Raw genomic sequence first — 24,681 nt, forward strand, 5'->3', positions numbered from 1 at the left:
GGGGGGGGGAGGGGGCGGGCTCCATAGCTTTTTGTCGCATTCTCCAAGAGGACTGTGGGTAAGTTGGGTACAGACTCCAGACTGACAAGATGGAAATCCTGGCCGCTTCCCTTGTAGCAGTTGCATGAATTTGAGCAGGAGCCTTCACCGTCCTGAGTCTCTGTTTCCTAATTACTGAACAGGGGCTGTGAAGATTAGTTAATAATTGTGACGTCTTAGTACACAGACAGCTCCCAACAAACACCAGCTATTTTATTGCCAGGATGAGCGCGAAAGTTCTTTCCAGATAATGTTTTATGCCTCTACTAGAGGCCCGGTGCATGAATTCATGAATGGGTGGGGTCTGGCAGGCCGGCCCTGCCCCGGATTGGGGCGGGGGTGGGGGCGATCGGGGGTGGGACTGGCCAGGACAGGGGCCGCGGGCAGTTGGTTGGTGGGCTGGCCGGATCCCTGGTCAAACTCTGGGTCAAAATGACAATTTGCATATCAGCCTTTTATTATCTAGGACCTTCTAAAAAAGAAATGGGCTAATGAGAAGCTAGGAGGTCATCACCCTTGACTGTGGTTGTACTCCACTGTGTCTCCCTCAGAGGCCGGGGCAGGGAACGCACAATAGACCCAATGACTTTATTGACTGACCCTGACACAGCTCAGCAGGCTAACCCGGTCGGTAGCCAGTGTGGATGGGGGAGTAGGAGGTCGAGAGGCCTGGATGAACCCCAAAGAAGTCTGGGCATTCAGACGGGACATCCTTCTAGTCTGTGGTGTTTTTTGGGGGGTGGGGAGAGGGGTAGTGTTTCTGAGGGTTGGCCAGAGCTGGAGGATAAAGAAAAGTCGTATGTTTTGTTTTGTTTTTTACAAAAAGACACAAATCGTGTAAAAAAAACCCCCAAAACCCAACAAACCCTACTGTGTGCAGAGCTTGGGCGTCGGGTCCCATAGTCCGTACACCGCTTCCCGGGGCGGAGGGGTCCCTGAAGCGGTGGCTCCGGGAGATGCGCCCACGATGCACGCTCCAGGTCACTGCGCCTTTGCCCGTCGGGGCCCCTCCCTCGGTGGCGTCGGTAGGGCGTGGTGCACCCCAGTGTTCCCCACCCTGGGCGGGCGGGTGGGGCCTCAGAGCACCGCCAGGTTGTGGCAGGACTTGGAGCGGGCCTTGAGTGCGCGGCGGCGGGCGCTGCGGGCTGTCAGGCGGGCCAGGAAGCGCCGAGCTCGCTGGCCGAAGCTCGCCCGCCGTCGGGGCGCGGGGCAGTCCCGGGCGCTGTCCTGGCGGCGCAGGCGCAGCTGGCGCACCACGCCCTCGAAGAGCTCGGCCACGTTGTGCTGCAGGGCGGCCGAGGTCTCGATGAACTTGCAGTCGAACACGACGGCGCAGGCGCGTCCCTCTGGGAGGCGGGGACGGGCGGGCGTGGAGGAGGAGATAAAGGTAGGAAGCAGAGAGGGTTCAGTCTCCACGGGAAGCAGTTTTTTTTCTTTCCCCAAACATTGTGCCAGGGCACTCAGAAAGAAGTCAGATCTGGCTTTGAGGAAGGAGTGCACAGGCTAGCGACTGATACTGGTGGCAGAATGAGGTTGGGAAGATGCGGGGGAGGGGGGGGGGTGGGTTGGGACTAGGTAGGGAAGAGTCTTGAATGCCAGCGAAGGAGTCTAATTTGTGCATCAGAATCATCCGGGGAGAGGTTCTGATTCAGTGGGTTTGGGGTGTGCTCTGGGAACCTGCATTTTAAGGGAATCTCCTGGGATTGTGCTACGGAGTTTTGGGGGTCTGCTCACAAAGCATAGGGTCTTCCATCTTCAGGATGCCACTGGGCTGGGAGGCAGGGACCTGAGTTCCAGTCCTCAGTGGCTGGTGACCCAGTGGAACTGGCTTCCTCTCTCTCTCGGTCTCAGATTCCATAATTTTTAGATTGGTCCCTGAAAGTAGGGCCATTTTTAGATCTTTATGAGTCCCGTCTGACATGCCAACCATTAAAATACCCCCACCTCACTTTTAGTGCTATTTATACATACTAGTAACTTAAACGTTTTGGTTTGCAGGTGCTGGATGGCACAACAGCATGTTTTATAGACAACTAAAGCTTTCTGAATTTGGAATTTATAAATTCTCGCTCTATTTGGCAGCCAATAAATGGAATTTTTAGGTCTCAGTAGTTGAAAATCCTGTAGGACTAGGCCTATCAGGCCTGGTCCATAAAGTGTCGCTGACTAAGGGCATGAGAGAGCCAAATGGGAATTTTTAAGCGAAGAAGTGACAAGGTCAAATCTGGTTCTGGGAAACCGTGGCAGCTGTTGAGAACTCATTAAGTGGGGATACAGAATTAGGGTGGGGGCTGGCCCAGACTAAAGTGGAAATAGCGGAATGGGTCAGAGGCTATGGGAATGGGGTGAAGGGAATGTGGGGTTAAGGGAGGGTTTTGGGACTGGTTTGGGGGAGTGTGAGAGGAGACAGGAATGGTTCCTAGCTTTCAGGCAGAGGCAAGGAGATGCAGAATGGGGGTGGTAGGTGGCAGGCAGTCACTGAGATGAAGACACACTAGAGGAGGAACAGTGACAGTGGGGCTGAGAGGAATACGGAGGAGGGTGGACCAGAGGGCTCACCTTCCACGGAGACTTCCCGGCAGCGTGCCAGGTCCGCCTTGTTGCCCACCAGGATGATGGGCACATGGTCCGCCTGATGTGTGCGCCTTAGCTGAATGCGGAGCTCAGAGGCGCTCTCAAAGCTGCCTCTGTCTGCGATGGAGTACACGATGACGTAGGCACTGCCCACCTGCAGGCAGGACTCCTGGCTCCAGCTTTCATCCTGTAGGGGAGGGACCCCAGGCCCCTCCTCAGAGGTTACCTTGGCTGAGAAAGGGGCTGGGATGGTTTAACGGGTGGGATGGAGCTAAGGTTTATACTTTGGGCAGGTTTGAGGGACAAATTTTGCCATAATTCCCTGTTCTCCTCTCAAAGTAGTGATACGCTGATCCTCTGTGAGCCTGTTTCTCTGCTTGAAAAATTGGGCTAATGACACTACCTCACTACATTCTCTCATTCATTGGTTCCTTCTGTAGGCTGGGCACTAGAGACCAAAAAAAAAAAAAAAAAAAAAAAAAGTTGGTTCCTCTTCCTGCTAAGGAGGGTTTGCTGTTTAGCTGTTCTGGCTTTGCCTGTTTAATGGGATCGGTCATATAAGACAGCTCTTTTGGTCTTCTGCCGTCTCCTCAAAAGAGAAAAAAGGAAGGGAGAGGAGTGAGGATGGAGGCTGATTTCAAGGGAAGGCATTTTCAGGACGGTTCTAAAGAGATGAAGGAGCAACTGTGGGGTGAAAGGATAGGGAGTGGGAGAGGCAAGTGGAGTACTTGCCAAGTTTTTTGACCAAGGAAAGGAAAGAACTGGAATGATTTTGATGCTCCATTTTGGATGGTGCTCTGTTGTCAGGGAGAGCACTCAGACTGGACCACCTCGGTAACAACTTTATAAGACACAGTTCTTGCCCTCCAAAAGCTCATGGTCTGGAAGGGAGGCTATGGAAATGGAGAGTTATAATGCACCGTGATAAGTACCCAGATGAAAGTAGCTGGAGAAGCCAGGGGGGTGGGGGAGGGAGGCCAGAAGAACTCAACCTGGTGGAGTGTGGGAGGGCTCACAGTGGACCTGTGAGTGGGATTTGAAAGGATGAGCAGGTGGAGCAGGAGAGAAGAGAGTGGGCCAGGCGTGGGAAATATTGAGTGTGGTGGAGGAATTGTTTGTGAGGGGGAAAGAAGCCAGAAAAGTTATCTGATAACCAGATAAGATAGATGAATAGAAAAGCATCGGATCCATCGTCAACATCATTGTCAAAGGGGGTGAGTTTTCAAGAGCCACATCAATCCTTCCTCGGGTCAAATAACTGTGGGCTGAGTCAGATGGCTGTAGCTGCTCATTCTGGGTTTTCAACCTCGACTATGGACAGGTCCCTTCCTCCCTCTGGGTCTCAGTTTTCTCATCTGTTGAATGAGATGGTGAGTCTTGACCATTCATTCATTCATTGCAAATATTTATGAAGAATTTGCTCTATGGTTAGGATCACAAAAGCCAGTTGCTGCATGGACTGGTGGGTAAGAATCTCTTGGGATGTGATTTTAAAATATAGATTCCAGGATTCTACTTATACAGGTTCTTATTCATGATGTCTGGGGTGAGGCCTGAGAATTTGATTTTTAATTCGCTCTCCCTGATGGTTAGATACTAGTAAGTGAGTGCACTACTGGATGAGCCAAAGGTCCACCCAGTTCTTTCAGATTCTGCCTCTCTGACTAGCCTAACGATGGAAGGAATGGAAGCTTCTTCCAACAAGGTTGCTACTGTATGGGCCCTGTTTGGGAGCTACCTTCATAGTGACTGACCAGGGAAACTGGTTCAGTTTTCTTATTTTACTTGTAGGAAAACCAAGGGCCAGAGAAGAGAAAACTTCCTCATGGCCACACAGAGAGCTGGGTACAGAACTCCAGTCCCTGCTTCTAGTCCAGGACTCTTCCTCCTCCATCTCCCAAATGGAACCCTCGCGCTGAACACTCTTCTTAATCTACTGGACTCTGCCCCATAGGATCCTCAAAGTAGCCCCTCCTTTACCAGCATCCAAAAAAAATAGCTCCTCCCTTAGCAGCCTGTGAGCTCCATGGGGCCAGAAAACATGTCTACCTTATTCACTGCTGGGTCTCCAGTGTTCTGGCCAATGATTTATACCCAGCAAGTGTTTTTTTTTCCCTCTTTTTTTTTTTTTATCATCACCCGAGGATATTTTTCCATTGATTTTTAGAGAGAGTGGAAGAGCGAGGGAAAGACTGAGAAATACTGATGTGAGAGATACACATAGATTGGTTGCCTCCTGCATGTGCCCTTGACCAGAATTGAACCAGGGACCCTTTGGTCCACAGGCCAATGCTCTATCCATTGAACCAAACTGGCTAGGGCAGCAAGTGTTTCTTAATGAACAAATGGGTGAAGGAGTGGAACCTCAGCTGGAGGGTCAGAAGGTGATGCTACCAGGGGAGATGAAGGGGCTATCCTAGTGCATAAACGTGCAGACTGTGGGTTCTTCCAGGTCTGGGTTTGGATCTCACTTGCTGAGAACTTTGGACACATTACTTAACCTCTCTGAGCTTCCATTTCCTCATCATAGAATAGGGATCAGAAGAACACTCACTGTATAATTTTTGTCTTAACTGAATGTCATAATGTATGTCCAGTGTTTAGCACAGGGGCTAACACTTAGGAAGAGGATGCTTCATAAATGTCAGTTGCTGTTAAGAGAATCATCATCATGCCTTAACCAGTTTGGCTCAGGGAATAGAGCGTAGGCCTGGGGACTGAAGGGTCCCAGGTTCGATTCCGGTCAAGGGCATGTACCTGGGTTGCGGGCACATCCCCAGTAGGGGGTGTGCAGGAGGCAGCTGATCGATGTTTTTCTCTAATCGATGTTTCTAACTCTCTATCCCTCTCCCTTCCTCTCTGTAAAATATCAATAAAAAGATATTTTTTTTAAAAAGAGAGAATCATCATCTTTATTATGTTCATTTGGACTTGGGTTTCCTTCTATGCTTGTTAAAAAGAATTGGCTAAGCAGCTCCTTCATCCCCAGCCTTTGGGCCCATCACTAGAGCTGTCGCCATTTTTGTCAATCACCCAACACTGCCCTCCTAAACCCTCTGTGGCCAGGCCCTCCCTGAGTTTTAGGGAAGGAACCTACTCCTTAGAGAGATGGAATCTCAGGTGATTTTTAGATCCTTCTCTTTGCTTGGTTGTATTCTTCAAAGTTCTATAGTGAGCATATACTACTTGTACAGCAAGAAAAACGGAAAACTCAAAAAAGATAAGAAAAACACAACAGGGACATGCCCCTGCCTGCTGCTCTCTTCCTGCTCGAGCAGGGCCTGGGAAGGACACCCTTTGGTTTCCTTTTCCCTTAGCTACTAAATTATAATTAATGAGTTGTCATTTTTTATGATTCTTTGCCCATGTTCAGCATTTTTTTTCATGCTCAAAACTGCTTAACTCTCTGAAGTTGCATAAGAATTTAAAGAAAACAAACAGTTGGTGAAGAAGGCGGGAATGATCGACCCATTTATCAGGTGAGAAAACTGAAGCTCAGAGCACGAAAGTCACAAAGACACACAACTGGTCAAAAAAGAAAGGGGGTTGAACCTCAGACATTTTGATGCTAAACTCAGTGTTCCTTCCTCTGCACAGCGCAGGTGGGTGGAGCAGGATGAGGGGGCTAATACGAGGGGGAGGCTTGCAGGGGAAGAAGCACATCCTGGGATGGCTGTGGAGAGGGGACCAGAGGAGTGAGCAAAGGAGGTGAAGGGCGCGAGGTTCTGTCTTTGGTTGGAAAGGCTGTGGGGTTTGGAGGGGTCTGGTTCTAGGCTCAGCACCCATCTCCCCAAATCCTGCTTGGGCCATACCAGTTTCTCAGCCTCCCAGGTGTCCATGACCAGCAGTGTGGTGTCTTCTCCATCCACTGTGAGGGTCCTCTCGTACACATCTTCTGTAACGGAGGGAAGAGCTGGATCTCAGGAGGAGGGCAGGCCTGGGGAGGGTGTGGCTCCCTAGCCCCTCTTTATGGTCACTGCACCCCCTCTACTTCTCCATGAAGTGTTCACCACACTCATGTGATGCCTGTGTCTCCTGATAGGTCAAGAAGCTCCAGGAGGAGGAGCTCCGGTCTCCCCAGCTGCCAGCATGGTATGAGGCACACAGTAGGTACTGAGACAGCGTTGGTGGTTGTGGTTGCTGATTGAATGAGTGTGGGGTGGTTAAAGTTGGGCTGGGAATTCTCCAGTCCTGCCCTGTCCCAGGCTTACTGTATACTTCAGGCAGGTCATGTTGCCCTCTCTGGGCCTCAGTCTCCCCATTTGTCTGTCACACCTACAAATGCATATATGCACACGTCTCGTATGGGTTCTCACCCTCAGAAAGGCAGAGCCTGGAGAAAGGGCCTGGCTAGAGTGCCCCTCACCTTCTCTCTGCTTTTAACCCACTCCCCACCCCACTTACCCTAGTCCTCTCGGCCAGTCCTGTGAAAACCTATCTTCATTTCCTCTGCCCTATCCCCATCCCCCATCATCCTAGGGCCCCTGCTCACTGCATCTTGTGGGAATAAAGGAACCCAGGGCCCAGAACCTGGAGTCTGAGAGTCTCCATTTTGGGCAGGATATTAGTTTTGCCACAGGACGTGGTGGCCATGGGTGGTTATCTATGGAGCTGGGGTCATCCGAGAGTCAGGGGAGAGTCGGGACTAGGGCTTTCTAAGCGAGGTGGAAGTCCACCATTTCTTTATACTTGAGACTCAACCCCATATCTCTCACCCATGAAAACTGGCAAAGTTCTCACTATTCAAGGAATCTCTCTCCCACAGCCATTGTGCAAGCTGTGCCCTGCATAACTCTAGGGGGGCATATCCACGTCATAGTCTGTGCGAATGACGCCCCTATGAGCTGAGCAGTGCATGAGTTGTACAGCTGTTATTGGCAGCCTTGTGCCCTTGATCACTCCTTTGGCCACATTCCAGCCCAGCCCCGTGTCCCTACCTCCCAGCTGTTCATGGAGCTCCCGCTCTTGCTTCCCTGCGAAGAGGCTGGCCAGGCTGGTCTTCCCTACGCCAGGATCTCCCAGCAGCACCACGCGGTAGAGGGCCTCCCAGGAGCCCTCCGAGTCGCTGGATTCAGAGGACCAGCCGTCGGGGGCAGGTGAAGGCTGCTGGGTGGGAGGGTTGAGGGAGGCCGACTGGCCCAGGCGTGGGTGCCGGGGTTGAGTGGAAGTGGAAGGCGCTGCGCACAGGCCAGGCTGGCGGCCCCGGGAGGACAGGGGCAGCGGGGTGCTGGCTCGCCGTCGCAGGGGCGTCTTTGCTTCCTGCTGCGTGTTTAGTGTCATCCTCGGGAGGGGGCCTTGGCTCCTGCCTTCCTCCTTCTGTGAGTAAGAAGGGGAATGGGCGGTGAGCAGGTGCGCTGAGCCCCTTCTGCAGGGCCCCGAGGTGGCTTCCTCCAGAGCCTCCCTCCTTGGGGTGGGGGCTTCCCGGCTTCAGGCCCAGGGTCTGCCTGGGTCAGGCTGGGAGGGTGAGTGTGCAAGCTGTGCACGCACATATGTGCACACCCAGAGGCCGGTTCCTGTGCTTTGAGGATGATCTCCTCCCCCACGGGCAGCAGAGGGGCAGCAGCGAGGTGATGCCCCCACGAGCATGCACACACGGTGTGCACAGACCTGCCTCTCCCACGCAGAACACGAGACCCAGGCTCTGAAAGGATGTGAATTACCCGGGACGCCCCTTCCCCCAGGCCTCTTCCCCTCGGTTGGGAGATAGGGGTGTGGAGGAGGGGTAAGGGCCCCTGGGGAGGGGTCACTTCCGCTGCCCCGCCTCAAGAGGGCTGAGGAAGAGGCAGGAATGGGTGGGCTGGGACGCTGAAGCGCGTGGGGGTCCGGGGGTTCCCTCGGCGGTAACCCGAGCGCCCTGGTGCCATGGGAACGGCGTGTCCGGCCCGCCCCCTACGTGAAAAATTCAGCAGCGGCTGGCACTGCCTCCAGTGGCTGCTGGGGGGGCGGGGGCTCCGAGGCTGCGGGGGGCCAGGCTTGGTGCCGGGACAGGGTCCTGGCAGGGGGCGGGGAGGGGCGCTCCCGGGCCGGGAGTGCGTGTGCCATTCTCCGAGTCTGAGTCCCAACTTGCCCAGCCCGCGGCCCTGGTTGTGAGTCCCCTGATCCGGGCGGGGTTCTTGTCCGGGGCTACCCAACCCTCTGGGCCCCAAGTTGGAAGGACCCTCACCCCTGGGATGTGAGTTCGAGGCCCCCCTCGTCCCCGCCTGCCCGCAGGACACCGTCCCCCCACCCCCCGCCCCATGCGGGCGCCGGGCGAACTCCGCTCCAACTTGACGAAGTTGGCGGCGGGCTGCGCGGGCCGTTACCTCGGCTTGGGGAGGGGTCCAGGGTCCCCGGCCCGCAGCTGCCGGCTGCTCCAGGCTGTACCACCGCCTCGGCGCGCGGCCCCTCCGGCCTGTCCCGCCCGCCGCCCCGCCGCCCCGGCGGGGGAGGAGCCGCGACCCCGCCCCGTCCAGCCCCGCCCCAGCGGGACAGCCCCGGGGTCCCCGCCCCGAGGCCTTGGCCGCTGAGTGACTCCACGCAGGGGTCAGCTGACCCGCCCCTCACGGCCTTTGTCGAGGGTGGGGGTGGCAGTGTTGGGGTGGGGCCCAGAGAGAGGAAGGAAGTGGGTCTGGGCCATCTGTGCACCCCCAACTACCCGCTCCAGCAATGGGGCGCCCCGACGACCTTGGTCCTTACAGAAACCACTGGGGGAGCTTGTTGGCTGTTCAGAACCCAGGCCCACCCGAGACAGATTCAGCAGCCCTGGGAGGGGCTCGGGGATCTGCGATTTAAACAAGTGCCAAGTGATCCTGGTGCAGAGTTCGCGGGCTCCACTGCCAGAAACTCTGCTTTGCAGGGATGGAGAATTGATTTTGGAAGGTGGCTTGAGGGGAGGGGGTGGGGGGGCGCAGGAAGTCTGCACTGGGGAGTTCTGGATACCTTATTTTTGCATCATTCCTTCACTCACCACATTCTAGGTTAAGCAGCTAGGGCTGTCCTGTACCTGGAAGAATGGCTGCCCACTCTCTGATTCATATTTACTGAGCACTTATGCCCGCCTGGTATGGTCTGAATTCGTAGCTCGTTTAATCCCTAAGCAACACTAAGGATGAACATACCCAGGCTTACCTGGGCCTGAGACTCAGGGGCCTCTCAGCCTACTGTCCCTTTCTATCACGGGTTTGTAGCTTTTTAAAAAAATCTTTTCCCAGCAATGTAGGAGGAGGAAAGACACACTGTGGTCTTGGTTATAGAAGAGAAGTTGGCTGTAGGGAGGTGAGTTCGGCCATCCATGGGCCAGGTTCTAAGCTCTTGGGGAGGGCGCTTCCGTTTAGGTCATGAGGGACTGGAGCAGGTGTGTATGTGAGGCCCCTGGAGACTGGCTGTACCTGTGGGTGGGGCTCATTGTCATGGCTGAAGGGGTCCAAGTGTCCAGCTCAGGGCAACTCCCACAGCAGCTGAGCCCCTTCACGCCTGGCTTCCTTCTGTGGCTTGGCTTTCCTTCCCCACCTACAAGATGGGCTGGGAGTGGTGCAGGGTCATACATTGTCTGGGAGTGAGGCAAGTTTAAGTCCCAGCTCCACCTCTGTTCTTTGGATTTTGGTTTCTTTCTTTTTTAATTCTCACCCGAGGTGGTGGGGGAGGAAGAACCCTCACCCAAGGATATTTTTTCCAGTGATTTCCAGAGAGACTGGAAGGGAGGGAGGAGGGCGAGAGAGAGAGAACATCAATGTGAGAGAGACATATTGATTGGTTGCCTCCCACAGGTGCTCCCACGGGGGCTGGGGGACCCGCAACTGAGTGCCTGCCCTTGACTGGAATCAAACCCTCTACTCTTTGCCAGTGCTCTAACCACTGAGCCCCGCCAGGGCTGGATTTCTGTTTCTTTATTTAAAACTCAAATCTCCAAATATTTGGTGACAGATGATTTGACTGGGTGGTAGACACACAATGCAATATACAGGTCATGTATCATAGAAATGTATACTTGAAGCGTATATGATCCTATTAACCAACGTCACCCCAATAAATTTAATAAAAAAAATAAATTAAAGCCCTAGCCGGTTTTGCCCAGTGGATAGAGTGCCAGCCTTTGTTCGGACTGAAGCGTCCCGGATTCAGTTCTGGTCAAGGACACATGCCCAGGTTGCAGGCTCAATCCCCACTAGGGGGCGTGAAGGAGGCAGCCAATCAATGAATCTCTCTCATCATTGATGTTTCTATCTCTCTCTCCCTCTCCCTTTGTCTCTGAAATCAATAAAAAATATATACAAAATAAATTAAAAAATAAAACTGAAATCTAAACAGGTTACACCTTTGCTACAAAACTCCAGTGTCTAAAAGCCTGAACTCAGTACTCAAGGCCCATGGTAAATACTGGTAAAAGCAGGGCAAGGGGTTAGCATAGCGGTGCAGGTGGGGTGGTGGGAGAGGTGAAAGGTCTCGAAAAAGTTTAAAAATTTGTTATTTCAAATGTACATGACAGTGAAAGAATAATATAAGAAACAACACAAGCTGTTGAAAAACATTGTATTATGGAAAAATGTAAACATGCAAACATACAGAATAATGTAATGATGTGAGTTTTAAAAAGAAACTGTCCTTTGCAGGGTCATTTCCAATCTCCTCTCAACACATTCCTTGCTCTGGCCATGCCCCACACTCCCAGGCACATTATGTTTCTTCTGCCTGGAATACTTTCCTCTCCTCATCTTTCAAGATGCAACTCAGATGCCTGTGTACCAGACGCTGTTCTAAGCTCTGCACACATATGCTCTATCTCTGGGGTTCTCAAACGTTAGCAATATGCTCGAATCAGTCGGACGGCTTCTTAAGCCACAGCCTGCTGAGACCCACTCCTGAGCTTTTGGTTCAGTAGGTTTGGGTAGAGCAGTGGTTCTCAACCTTCCTAACGCCGCGACCCTTTAATACAGTTCCTCATGTTGTGGTGACCCCCAACCATAAAATTATTTTCGTTGCTACTTCATAACTGTGATGTTGCTACTGTTATGAATCGTCATGTAAATATCTGATCTGCAGGATGTATTTTCATTGTTACAAATTGAACATAATTAAAGCATAGTGATTAATCACAAAAACAATATGTAATTATATATGTGTTTTCTGATGGTCTTAGGAGACCCCTGCGAAAGGGTCCTTCCACCCCCAAAGGGGTCGCGACCCACAGGTTGAGAACCTCTGGGGCAGAGCTTGAGAATTTTTACTTTTAACAAGCCTCAGGTGTTTCTTGCTGCTGCTCGCTGGCCTGGGTGCCACACTTTGTATTATTATTATTATTATTATTATTATTATTTTAAATATATTTTTATTACTTTCAGAGAGGAAAGAGAGATAGAAACATTAATACTGAGAATCATTGATTGGCTGCCTTTTGCACACCCCACACTGGGGATCGAGCCTGCAACCTGGGCACGTGCCCTGACCGGGAGTTGAACTGTGACCTCCTGGTTCTTAGGTTGACGCTCAACCACTGCGCCACACCGGCCAGGCCACACTTTGTATTATTTTGTGTAATCGTCTAAATGAGCTAGGTAACAATTACTCTCTGTTTGGGGGGAACTATTACTCTTCTCATTTCCTGCATAGGCCTGAATACGTGCTGTTTGGACAGCTCAGTGAGTTCTGGTTTCACCTTCTTGGCTTCAGGAAGGGACTCCTCCATGCATTTAGCTTTGCAAGGGGGGCTTGCGATCATTTCCTAGATGATAGCCTGGGGCTCAGAGAGGCTAAGAGACTTGTCCAAGGTACCACAGCAATTAGAGGGAGTTGCTGGCATTGAAGCAGGTCTCTCTGAAGCCAAGGCTTTCCCTACCCTCTTAGGTGGGGAAGCTGTCTAGTTTCTGACCCCAGACATTGCTTCAGGAAATTCTGTCCCCAGTTTCAGAGCTCAGCAACCTCTGGAAGCGTGTCCAGCCAGTTCCCCACAGAGCTGGCTGAGATCCAGCTGCATCCTGGAGACCACAGGCCTCAGACTCCCACTTAAGTCTCCTGCTGCCCACGCTCCTGCCTTGATCTGCAGTTGAATAAAGGCTGGGCCCCAGGCAGCCAGGTTTGGTGGGCTTGGCTCCTCTCCTCTTCTGTTCTCTCCCCAGTGGCCTCCCAGAAGCCCCGTGGCCATGACACAGCTGCTTCTGCTCATTGTGTTTCTCCTGGTCCTGGGTCATGTGCCTCCAGGTAACATCGTGTGTGTGTGTGTGTGTGTGTGTGTGTGTGTGTGTAGAAACAAGGAGTAGGTTCTCACCTCCTGGGGAAGAGAGGAGGCCTGGACCAATCTTTAAATTCTGGCCCCATCACTGGCTTTCTGAGCAGCTTAGAAGGGGCTGCTAGATCAGCCTGCACCTCAGTTTCCTAATCTTTAAAATGGGACTCACTCGACAAATGTTCATTTGAAAAATATTTACTGTGTGCCAGGCACTGGTACAATGGCTGTGGATCCAGCAGTGAGAGAAAGCAAGGTCCTTGCTTTCATGAAGTTGATATTTTAGTTAGTGGAGACAGAAAAGGACCAAATAAACATATACTCTTTCAGGCGGTCATAAGGGCTAAGAAGAATAAACGCAGGGCAAAGGGTTAGTGTGGTGTGTGCATGGGGTGGTGGAAGAGCTGAGAGGCCTCTGGTAAGTTCTGTTTTTTAAAAAATATATTTTATTGATTTTTCACAGAGAAGAAGGGAGAGGGATAGAGAATCAGAAACATCAATGAGAGAGAAACATCGACCAGCTGCCTCCTGCACACCCCCCACTGCGAACGCGCCCGCAACCAAGGCACATGCCGTTGACCGGAATCGAACCCGGGACCCTTCAGTCCCCAGGCTGACGCTCTAGCCACTGAGCCAAACCGATTAGGGCTGATAAGTTCTTTTTTTAAGTTTTTAGTTCAAATGTACCTGAAAGTAGACAGAATAATATAAGGAACAAGTGAGCTTTAAAAAACCTTTTATTATGGAAAAAGGTAAACATGCAAAAATAGAGAAAAACGTAATGATGTGAGGTTTATTTTTTTTTTTTAAAAATCATTTTATTTGAGAAAACTTCAAACCTAAAAATATGGTATAGAAAACTCCCCATATCCATTACCCAACCTCAACAATGATCAACTTGAACCAATCCTGTTTTGTTGTTCACTTGCCCCTTCTGCCCAGTGAATTATTTTGAAGTAAATTTCAGATCTCTTATCATTTTATATAAGGTAGGTTTGAGCAAGGATCTGACTACAGTGAGAATACAGCAGGTTCTGATTAACATTGTTTGGTTATAAGGCTGATGAGGTGCTGTGGGAACTTAACTCTTGTATATATCAATTAGCCCTTGGTAAACTTGATGTCTTTATACATTTCATTTAAAGTCACAGAACCTATTGATGATGTTAAGTGAGGACTTATTATATAGGGATGATCATCCCAGACAAAGGGAGCAGCAAGGATGAAGGAGGCAGGAGGGCGATAGATGATAGATATATAGATAGATAGATAGATAGATAGCTAGATAGATAGATAGATAGATAGACAGACATGTTTCAGGAGCAGCGAGGAGGCCAGTGTGGCTGGAGTGGGGAGCACAAGAAGAAAGGTGGAGGGAGATGAAGTCAAAGGAAGGGATAGCAGATCATGTGGGAGAAAATAGTGGCTGTATCTCAGGATGGTTGGAAGGTTGAAATGTGATTAACAGTAGTTGTTGTAGGAACTGCCTTCAGCTGGGAGTCACGGTCTTGGGTTCTGGTACCAGCCCCACCACTTACTGGGCCGGAGAAGTTGGGCAAGTCCCTTCCTTTCTTTATCTGTAAAATGAGAGGGTTGGCCTAGACTGAGCCTTGGTTGCTTCAACTTGCTAAGCTGTCATTCTGATGAAATCACTTGCCATTTATTGAGTATTTACTCCCTGCCAGCCACTGTGCTAAAATGATTAAAGCCCCTCTCACTGCCCTCTGAAGGAGGGATGTACAGATGAGGAATCTGAGGCCCAGGCCACGCGGCTGGGAAATGGCAGAGCTGGAATTTGGACTCAGGGGGTCTGAGCTGGGTGCACACCACCCCGTTAATCAGTATACTGCAGACCCCCTTTAGCGTGTGGGTTCTCTGCCTCAGGGAGCTTTTGAGATCAGCTCTGTATCATGCTAAGTTCTCTACCTTGGCAAGATAAAGGATGGGCCGGTTGACAGGGCTGAATAACACCCACGGTATCATGTAAAGATTCTGAGGACTCTCTTTTAACTCAGGGAGAGGCACTTCTCCCCTCCACCTCCCATTCAGCCCCAGTTCTTCTGAGTTGCTGGGTCGTATGTGTAGAAATATCGCTGTGACAGACAGGCCTTGTAGAAGTGCTCCTCCTCGCACCCATGTTCCCACACCTGCCCTAATGGGCAGTCACCCATTCCTTCCTTCCGGGCACTTACCACCTCTACGGCCAGTGCCTCATGTTTGCTGAATGAATAAATGCAGATGCTTCCCCACCCGCCTGCTGTGACCAAAGACCCTCAGAGAGGGTGCAGGCCCTAGGCCCCCAACACCTTACCATTTACGAAAATTCTTCCGCTAAGTTTTAATGTTAAACAGGTCCGTTAAGTGTGTGTGGCAGGTAATGTTAAGGCTATGAGTTTGGATTCTGGAGCCGATTGCTTGAGTTTGAATCCTCACCCTGCTCCTCAATGGCCATGTAACCGTGGGGAAAGTTGTTAATCTTCTGTGCCTCAGTTTCCTTAAGTGTATAACAGGGGTGGTTATACAGTTAATGAAAGACCAGCTACAATAATAGAGTGTTATTTTGAAAAGTGCTTCGAGTGTACCTGGGGTATGGATTAATCTGGACAAGAAACTGGTCTCTAACTTATAACCAGTGGTCTTACTTGTGATCTGTGGGCTAAACCTGAACTGAGATTTGAGGTCTAAATTGTAGCTAGTTGTCTCTGGGAGTCTAGCCCGTTACCTCTAGTCTAACCCTTGACCTGTGGTCAGAGCTCATGTACTGACTGTGGCCTAACTTATGAGCTGTGGACGGCTCTATGACCAGCCATCTAGCACATAACTAGAAAGCGAACTGGTAACTTATGATCTAACCTGGCCCCGTGGCCTCACCTTTGACCTGTGGTTATATACGATCACAGTGGCCTAACCTGTGACCCCCGGGCTATCCTGTGACCTGTGGTCTTCCTCTCCACAGGGAGAAGCGAATTCAAACGGTGCTGGAACGGCCAAGGAGCCTGCCGCACTTACTGCACCAAGTACGAAACCTTCATGCACCTGTGCCCCGATGCCTCCCTGTGCTGTATCCCCTATGGACTCAAGCCGCCAGCGCCCCATAAGCCCGACCATGTGTAGCCGGTTCGGGGCTGGCACATTTGCTCTTCATAAAACACATGCTGCCCATCGTCTCCTCTTGCTTCTTGCTCACCGCCCTCTACCCCCACCTCCTCCGGGCTGGGGAGGGGAGAGAGGGGCGGTCCGGGATACAGAAGAGATGGGGGGTGGTTGGTGGAGGGAGTGAAGTGCCCGAGGAGAGCGGGCATTAATGACCATTGGAAATGGCTCCGGTCTTGCCTGTATCACATTTGCTCCGTCCAACTTGGGAAAAAAATTGCTCAATTTCCCTCAGCCTCCCCAGTCTCCTTATCCATGAAGCAGGGATAATTATCATATCAGGAGATTGGACTTTATAGAAGGAATGCAAGAAGAAAGGCAGAGTTCATAATAGGAGTTAATTGTAATAATCACAAGAATTATCAAGAAAGTGAGTTAATTACATTAAGAATTAATAATAGAGTTAAAGCCACAATTCTGGCATGCAGAATGAGGTGGTGCATTAGGCTCGAAAGGTAGGTCCTACTGAGAGTGAAAGGACTTTTCTATGTTCCTTTATCTTCTGTCTTAGCATTTTAAGAGCCTGCCCAGGTAGAAAATAAGGATTTGATGAAAGCAAAGTTTTCACGTAAACAGGGAGGAGGAATAGAGGAACACTCGGCCCTCCTGGGCCCAGGGAACTGTGGGGACAGCAAACCAGGGAGATGCCTGAGCGGAGTCGGGGAGCTGGGCAGACAGACACGCATTCTAATCTTCCTGTATCAGGATTGAGTTTAGCTGAAAAAACTGAAAACTCAATTTTCAGGAACTACTTTTTCTCACGTAAAAAAAATCTGGAGGAGGAGCCCTGGCTGGGTGGCTCCATTGGTTGGAGCACTGTCCCCTACACCAAAGGCTGAAGGTTCAGTCACCAGTTAGGGTGCATACCTAAGCTGCAGGTTCAATCTCAGTATGGGAGGCAACCGATCGATTCTTCTCTCTCTCTCTCTCTCTCTCTCTCTCTCTCTCTCCCTCTCTCTAAAACATATCTTCATGTGAGGATTTTAAAAGAAAATCTGGAGGTAGGTAGCAACCATGTCAGGGCAAGCATCTCTGGGGTCCTCTTGGGTCACATAACTTCAGGCCTCATATCATTGTTTAACTTTAAAGCAAGAAGCGGGGGGAGGGTTGGCACGGGGTAGTTTCTCACTTTTATCAGGAAAACAAAAACTTGCCCTGGAAGCTCCCTCACAGACGTCTTACCTTTCACGGCCCAGCTTGGGTCACATGGCTGCTCCTGATGCAGTGAAGGCCGGGGAGGAAGTGTTTAGCTCAGCGGTTCTCAACCTGTGGGTCGCGCCCCCTTTGGCGGTCGAACGACCCTTTCACAGGGGTCGCCTAAGACCATCCTGCATATCAGATATTTACATTACGATTCATAACGGTAGCAACATTACAGTTATGAAGTAGCAATGAAAATAATTTTATGGTTGGGTCACCTCATGAGGACCTGTATTTAAAGGGCCAGAAGGTTGAGAACCACTGGTTTAGCTGTTCTAGCCTCTAGCATAGACTTCCACTTGGGAGGAAGGCCATTGAGAGACCCTCAGTGTTGTTCCATCTTCACCCTGAGATCGAGCCCAGAAGGGGGCAGGCGTGTGGGATAAGTTGAGAGGAACCCCACGGGTGGGGAGCTCTGGTCCACTGTCCTCAGACTTTTCAGAGAAGTCTGGGGTAGAGGTGGAGGGAGAGAAGGGACCCTGCGTGGCCAGGCTGCGAAAGGAGTGGGGGAGTTCAAAACACCTAACGTCAGACCATCAGAGGAATGTGGAGCCTGGGGCCTGAGCAGAGTCTTGGAGGGGACCTGCTGTGCCAGGTGTTAACCCTTTAGTGCAGCGGTTCTCAACCTGTGGGTCACGACCCCTTTGGGGGTCGAACGACCCTTTCACAGGGGTCGCCTAAGACCATCGGAAAACACATATATAATTACATATTGTTTTTGTGATTAATCACTATGCTTTAATTATGTTCAATTTGTCACAATGAAATTGGGGGTCACCACAACATGAGGAACTGTATTAAAGGGTCGCGGCATTAGGAAGGGTGAGAACCGCTGCTTTAGTGTCTGGTATGAGAGGGACCTGGGGATACGCCAGAGGCAGCTGGAGGGGAGGAGGGAGATGCAGCTCTTTCCCAGCCAGGGGGAAGCCAGGGGGGAGCGTTCAATTAACCTAATAACAAAGCGTGCACCTGCATCTCAGCCCTGCTTTTGAGCCTCCCGTAGGTTCTGAAGACATTGACCTGGGAGCCACGAGGCCTGTGTTAGGACCCAGCCTGGTGGGGGCAAGGTGGTCATGGATTCAAAGCCTAGGAACAGGACAAGATAAGAACCCCAGAGATGACCTCAGAGTCACAGCGAGCTGCATCTCCACTAGGCCTCAGTGAGTCCGCAGGAGGCCAGACCAGTTCACCAGGCACCAGCCATCGCTGAAAGCCAGTGGCTGGCTCAAGCCACCTAGATCCCAGCAGATGGCAGCTGCACCCACCATGGAATCTTCCCACCCTGACCAGCCTTCATATTGGGAGGAGCAGGGGGAGGAGAGGAGGCATCTGAAAGACAGAGCAATTATACAGAGACCAAGTTTCTCCGAACTCAAGAAACCTCAAGAGAATATTTAAGTTGTTGAATTAGACCAAGTTTTTAACTGGATTGAACTAAATTTAGCTCTGCACTCTGACCCCGCCCGCTCAGTTGCTCTACAGAGTGTGATGAGGCCAGGTTTCCTTTGCACAGTCTCAGATGTAGTTGGAGGGCATTTGTGTCCTTGTTGCAGAGAAGATGGTGGTGATTCCTGGGAGTGAGTCACACAGACTCAAGTTCAGACTCCAGCTCTGCCAGGTACAGGCCACAGGCTGTGCGATCAGGGCAAGTCCCTTCCTGTGTCTGATGTCGGGATTCTTCTCTGCAAAATGGCTCGATGACAGCTCTTAATGGGGCAGCTGAGGGGTCAGATGAGATCATCTGGCACCTTGTAAGTGCCCCGTCAAAGAAATGCTACAACTGCTACCACTTCTACTGGGCAAGAGGAGTGCCACTAGCCGTCTTCTCCACGTCATTTCAGACTTACAGGAAACCTGTGAGAGTAGTCCAAAGAATCCCCATAAGCCCTTCACCCAGTTTTTTCAATTTCTGACAAATATTGGCCTGGCCAGCGTGGCTCAGTGGTTGAGTGTTGACCTATGAATCAGGAGGTCACGGTTCAATTCCCGGTCAGGGCTCATGCCGGGCTTGCGTGCTCCATCCCCATTAGGGGGTGTGCAGAAGGCAGCTAACCAGTGATTCTCTCTCATCATTGATGTTTCTATCTCTCTCTTCTCCCTTCCTCTCTCTGAAGTCAATAAAAATATATATTAAAAAAACCATACAAAGAAACTAAAATTGATTTCACCTTACATTTCTCTCACTCTTTTTTCTGCTTACTGTATTGTATGAATACAGTATATAATACATATAACATTTAAGAAAGTGTTAATCGACTGTTTACGTTTTTAGTAAGACTTCTGGTGAACAGTAGTCTATTAGTAGTTAAGTTTGGGGGGAGTCAAAAGTTATATATGAATTTTTTACTGAAAATTTGACTGTGTATATATATATATATTTAAAACTTATAAACTAGTGTGTATGTGTGTGTATGTATAATATATCCATATGGATATAGATATCTATATATTTGATATAGATATATTATATATAGGTACCTTTCCATGGACATATTTAAGATGTATAATTTATATAAATCTATATGCATTTTTCACATGCATTGAGATTCTCCTGTTGGAGTAGAGATTAGCAGAGCTTCTCATACTGCGATCAGATGGCTCCCTTTGGGCTCACACGAAAAGAACAAGGGAGTTAAAATGATGGCTATCGTAGGAGGTCAGGTACGATATGGTGACTCCTCACTCTCTTCCCCACTTGGGTTGCTGTTGTTTTTTGTTTTTGGTTAATCTCACTGGAAGATATTTTTTCCATTGATTTTTTTTTTTTGAGAGAGTGGAAGGGAGGAAGGAAGAGGGAGAGATAGAGAAACGTCAGTGTGAAAGAGACACATCAATTGGTTGCCTCCTGCATGCTCGGATCCAACCTGCAACCCAGGTACATGCCCTTGGCAGGATTCAAACTCGAGACTCTTCTGAGCGGGTGGGGGAGGGGCGGGGGGGGGCGCGCACAGCACTCTAACCACTGGGCACACCAGCTAGGGTCCCACTTGGGGTTTTGATGGCAGAGTGTTGAGTGGAATTGTTCATTTTACCAGCATTACCAGTACATTTATGTTGGAGAGCCAGGTGACAATCACCTATGGCTCAAATTACCCTTGAAAACCACTCAGAAGTGTGCCTTTATGGAGACTGACAAACACAGCAAGTTTTTCTCAATCAATGGAACACATTAAAGCAAAGGAACTGATTGGTTACGTTTAGGGGCCATTTTTATGAAAAATAAATCTCTCTCCCCAGTGGGACCCCACAGTGCAGTGTGACGCCTTCATTGCCCGGTGCTCTGGCTGTAATGGAAACCGAGTCAGTTCTCGTCTCCACTCAGGCTCTGGCTCCAGGAGGGACTCCTTCGGCTTCTTTGGACTGTGATTGCTCATGTTTGCAATATATACATATATATCTCTCCAACAAAGGACTCATTTCCAGAATGTACGAAGAACTCATAATCAGTCAGAAAAAGCTCCATAATAGAGTGGGCAAATATTTGATCAGACATTTTACAAAAGGAGGTATGTGAGTAGCAAAGAAGCCCATGAAAAGATTCTCAAAATCATTAGTCTTCAGGGAAGAGCAAATTAAAACCACAATGGGATACTACTACACACCTACCAGAATGATTAAAACAAAAGCAAGGCTGGCCATGGCAAGTCCTGGTGAGGATATGGAGCAGCTGGAATGCAAATACACTGCGATGGGAATGTAACATGGACAACCACTTTGGAAAAACAGTTGCAGAGTTACGTATAAAATTAAATAGAAATATGCACATATAAATATTTCTCTATTAATGCTTATAGCAGCTTTATTTATAATGTCCCATAACTGGAAACAACTCAAAGGTCCAATAAGTAAATGGATACATTGAGTTTCATCCATATGGTACAATCCCATTCAACAAACAACAATAACAATTTACTGATACACATAACATGAATTAATCTAAAAAGCATTATGTTAAGGCAAAGAAGTCAAATACAAAGGTGTACACACTAAATGACTCCATTTATATGAAGTTTAAGAAAGGCAAAACTACCCTGGCTGGTGTGCCCAGTGGTTAGAGCGTTGGCCTGCGCCCCAAAGAGCTGGGGTTTGATTCCTGATTTGATCCCCTGGTAGGTATGTGGATGTTTCTCTCTCCCCTTCCCCTTCCTCCTTTCTTCTCTCGCTAAAAATCAATGGAGAGCATATCCTCGGGTGAGAATTAACAAACAACAACAAAATAGAAAGGCAAAACTAACTTGACTTAAAAAGTGAGAAATTTTTTTTCAAAAAACCTCTGAAAACCTTATTTCCCTCTGTTTGTATGAGCACATGTAGTTGTATTTGGGCAAGTGACATGTGCTTGTGACGCAGCTGCTCTTGTCTCAGAAAGGAGAGACAACCCAGGAAGGGAACGCTGCCAATGGCTCCATCAAAGGAGAGATACTGCCCTCTAGAGGTTGTTTTGGGAATGCTGGTGGCATTTAAAAAAAATTTTTTTTTTAATTGTTAAAATTAATGGGGCCGCTACTGGAATTTAGTAGGTTGGGGACTCAGGATAATTCTCCGGCCTAGAATCAAAGGCTGTTTTGTATTATCAAGGGATGCTTATACTGTGTTCTAGTCAGGACTTGGCCCAAAATGTTCACCATTTTGGAAAGTCAGGACACAGACAGCAAATGCTTTGGGTAGTATTTGAGCTGTACACACAGCACACCCTTTTATGCCTGCGTTTGTAGCTGTTACACTCATGCTGTGTATGGTACAAGATCTGACTATTTCATTAGGTCTTAAAATGTCAGAATACATATTATCATAAAAGTTTCTCCTCCTTTATATTATAGTTAGCTCTTAATTTGATTTTTCTTGAAATTATGTGAGTAGATAGGTTATAATACTTATGAATATAGTAAAAAAACACCTCACTCAAGGATATTTTTCCATTGATTTTCAGAGAGAATGTAAGGGAGGGAGGAGGGGGAAAGACAGAGAGAGAGAAACACTGATGTGAAAGAGACACATCGACGGGTTGCCTCTCGCATGCACCCCCACCAGGGCCGGGGAACCTGCAATTGAGGTACGTGCTCTTGACCAGGAATCGAACCCGGCACCCTTTGGTCCATGGGCCAATGCCACCGAGTCAAACTGGCCAGGTCAAATATTTATGAATCTGCCCTAACCGGTTTGGCTCAGTGGATAGAGCATCAGCCTGCGGACTCAAGGGTCCCAGGTTTGATTTCGGTCAGGGGCATGTGCCTTGGTTGCGGGCACATCTCCAGTAGGGAGTGTGCGAGAGGCAGCTGATCGATGTTTCTCTCTCATAGATGTTTCCAACTCTTTATCCCTCTCCCTTCCTCTCTGTAAAAAATCAATAAAATATATTTAAAAAAATAAAAAATATTTATGAATCCTATTTTAAGGACAAAAAGGGGGCATTGCAAAATATTTATTATGAAAAGGAAGCATTTGGTCTAATAGGACCCCCAGTGAAAATCAAGCTCTCACCAACAGATTAGTGGGACCTCACGAGGAGATGGAGAGGGGAGCTGTCCCCTTCCTCAGATTTCCACCAAGAAGGCCCACGTTTTATTGATGTTCATTTCCCTCTAAGCACAGGGGCTCGGGGCTTCATGAGGCGAGGAGCGACATATTCTTTCCTGTAGAAGTTCATTGCGAAGCTACACGGAAAAGTGAATGCATGGGACACTGTGCAGGTCCCTCCCATTCACACGCTTCCAGCCCTGCAAGCAGCCCTGGATGAAATGACAGGTATATGCAGAACAGGAAGCCACTCTCCTCTATGCCCCAGACGCAGCTGACTGGACAAGAGGTGGGCACTTCCCCAAACCAAGCTAATTCTATAGCCTGGCCAGCAACCTACACACAAGATGGATTGGTAAGAAAATGTTGAACTGGGTCAATCAGATTCTCTGTTACAAGGGTTTGAATTGGGAAATATAGGGAATAACGTAGTTCATAATTGGAGTTGAAGCTGAAAAGTTGCCTTAATAAAAGTCAAGAGTGCTGTAGGTTGTGGGAGGAAGGGTGGAGGAAAGCATAATTTGAGGAAGCAGAAGCAATGAGTAAATAGAAGCGATTGGAGGTAAGGCAGACAGTCCTCTACTTCAATACATAATGTAGTAAATGTTTAAATCCAAACACAATCCAGTGTTGTGGGGTCTACCACACTGTCTAACTCATCTTGGGTCTCTCCTCTTTTTTTTTTTTTTAATATATTTTATTGATTCTTTACAGAGAGGAAGGGAGAGAGATAGAGAGTTAGAAACATCAATCAGCCGCCTCCTGCACATCCCCCACTGGGGATGCGCCCGCAACCCAGGCACATGCCCCTGACCAGAATCGAACCCGGGACCCCTCAGTCCGCAAGCCGACGCTCTATCCACTGAGCCAAACCGGTTTTGGCGGATCTCTCCTCTTATACACCAGGCTTTAGCCACCTGTCGTTCTTTCTGTCTCTGGAACAAACCCTCGCCTCCTAAAAGGCCTAGGCACATGCTATCTACCTGGAATATTCTGCAAACGCCCTCTCAACTCTTTGCAAATGAGTTCTCATCCTGCAGATCCCAGGTCAAATGCCACCTCCTCAGAGAGAGGGTTACCCTGATAGCGCTCTCATAATCCCCCCCCCATTCTCAATTATTATACTCTTCATAGCCTTTCCATCGTATGTGATTATAAGTATTTCTTTTGTTATTTTTATTTATTTTTTAAAATATATATATTTTTTATTTCAGAGAGGAAGGGAGATGGAGAGAGAGAGATAGAAACATCAATGATGAGAGAGAATCATTGATTGTCTGCCTCCTGTGCACACCTTACTGGGGATCGAGCCTGCAACCCGGGCATGTGTCCTTGACTGGAATTGAACCCAGGACCCTACAGTCTACAGGCCAATACTCTATCCACTGAGCTAAACCGGCTAGGGCTGTTATTTTTATTTTTATTGATTTCAGAGAGGAAGGGAAAGAGAGATAGAAACATCAATGACGAGAGAGAATCATTGGGGATTCTCTAATGGGGATTGAGCCAGCAACCTGGGCATATGTCCTTACCTGGAATGGAACTGTGATCTCCGGTTCCATGGAACACTCAGCCACGGAGCCACGCTGGTTGGACTGAAATTATTTCTTGCTTAATGCTTTCCCCCCAAATTTGTAGACTCCCCACAATGGCAAAGCCCATGTTAGCTGATCAACAGATATTTGCATATGACAAAATGAACAAATGAATATATGTTTTTCAGGATTATGGTGCAATAGATGTAAGACATGGTAAAAAATTTCTTAGCTTCACAATAGTCATGCATTGATTACGGATGGGGATATGTTCTGAGAAATGTATTGTTAGATGATTTCATCATTGCGCAATCATTATAGCGTGCAGTTATGGTTAGAACATATGGTACATTGAACTCTCTAGGAAACTGCCCGATTGTTTCCAAGTGGTGGTACTATTTCACATTCCCACCAGCAGCATCTGGGAGTTCCAGTTGACAATACTTGTTCCTTGTCAACAATTGC

The 24,681-nt window shown here is 49.1% G+C and overlaps 2 protein-coding genes across 6 annotated transcripts; one reads left to right on the top strand and one right to left on the bottom strand.

The window, feature by feature from the left end:
- Nucleotides 1–231: 231 nt before the first annotated feature.
- Nucleotides 232–9,042, bottom strand: REM1 (RRAD and GEM like GTPase 1). 3 transcript variants are annotated; one of them, XR_004970060.1, is made up of 6 exons: nucleotides 8,916–9,042; nucleotides 7,551–7,929; nucleotides 6,426–6,508; nucleotides 2,599–2,800; nucleotides 911–1,385; nucleotides 232–816 (listed from the first exon to the last, which is right to left on the bottom strand). XR_004970060.1 is itself a non-coding variant. In XM_036323127.1 (5 exons), the coding sequence occupies exons 2-5, from the start codon at nucleotides 7,891–7,893 to the stop codon at nucleotides 1,117–1,119; spliced, it is 894 nt and encodes a 297-aa protein (XP_036179020.1). In that variant the 5' UTR covers nucleotides 7,894–7,929; nucleotides 8,916–9,042; the 3' UTR covers nucleotides 232–1,116. The 3 variants fall into 3 exon arrangements, 2 of the variants coding, with proteins under 2 accessions (XP_036179020.1, XP_036179019.1); XM_036323127.1 differs by having other exon boundaries at nucleotides 232–1,385; nucleotides 6,426–6,505; XM_036323126.1 differs by having other exon boundaries at nucleotides 232–1,385.
- Nucleotides 5,958–15,986, top strand: DEFB124 (defensin beta 124). Of its 3 annotated transcripts, XM_036323128.1 has the most exons (3): nucleotides 5,958–6,092; nucleotides 6,656–6,705; nucleotides 15,768–15,986. In XM_036323128.1, the coding sequence occupies exons 1-3, from the start codon at nucleotides 6,073–6,075 to the stop codon at nucleotides 15,923–15,925; spliced, it is 228 nt and encodes a 75-aa protein (XP_036179021.1). In that variant the 5' UTR covers nucleotides 5,958–6,072; the 3' UTR covers nucleotides 15,926–15,986. The 3 variants fall into 3 exon arrangements, 2 of the variants coding, with proteins under 2 accessions (XP_036179021.1, XP_036179022.1); XR_004970061.1 differs by lacking the exons at nucleotides 5,958–6,092; nucleotides 6,656–6,705 and adding an exon at nucleotides 7,572–7,709 and having other exon boundaries at nucleotides 15,768–15,904; XM_036323129.1 differs by lacking the exons at nucleotides 5,958–6,092; nucleotides 6,656–6,705 and adding an exon at nucleotides 12,565–12,786.
- The last annotated feature ends 8,695 nt before the right edge of the window (nucleotides 15,987–24,681 follow it).

This window comes from Myotis myotis, unplaced genomic scaffold, assembly GCF_014108235.1.
Source record: "Myotis myotis isolate mMyoMyo1 unplaced genomic scaffold, mMyoMyo1.p scaffold_m19_p_9, whole genome shotgun sequence".
In the NCBI taxonomy this organism is placed as follows: domain Eukaryota; kingdom Metazoa; phylum Chordata; class Mammalia; order Chiroptera; family Vespertilionidae; genus Myotis; species Myotis myotis.

What these genes read in the sequence shown, in the direction of transcription:
- DEFB124 (XM_036323128.1), top strand. Translation starts at nt 6,073, where the DNA reads ATGATCGACCCATTTATCAG. An exon ending in ATGATCGACCCATTTATCAG is followed by an intron (nt 6,093 to 6,655) that starts GTGAGAAAACTG and finishes GTCTCCTGATAG; the next exon opens with GTCAAGAAGCTCCAGGAGGA. An exon ending in TCTCCCCAGCTGCCAGCATG is followed by an intron (nt 6,706 to 15,767) that starts GTATGAGGCACA and finishes TCCTCTCCACAG; the next exon opens with GGAGAAGCGAATTCAAACGG.
- REM1 (XM_036323126.1), bottom strand. Translation starts at nt 7,893, where the DNA reads ATGACACTAAACACGCAGCAGGAAGCAAAGACGCCCCTGCGACGGCGA. An exon ending in GCTCCATGAACAGCTGGGAG is followed by an intron (nt 6,509 to 7,550) that starts GTAGGGACACGG and finishes CCTCCGTTACAG; the next exon opens with AAGATGTGTACGAGAGGACC. An exon ending in CCTGGGAGGCTGAGAAACTG is followed by an intron (nt 2,801 to 6,425) that starts GTATGGCCCAAG and finishes CCTCCCCTACAG; the next exon opens with GATGAAAGCTGGAGCCAGGA.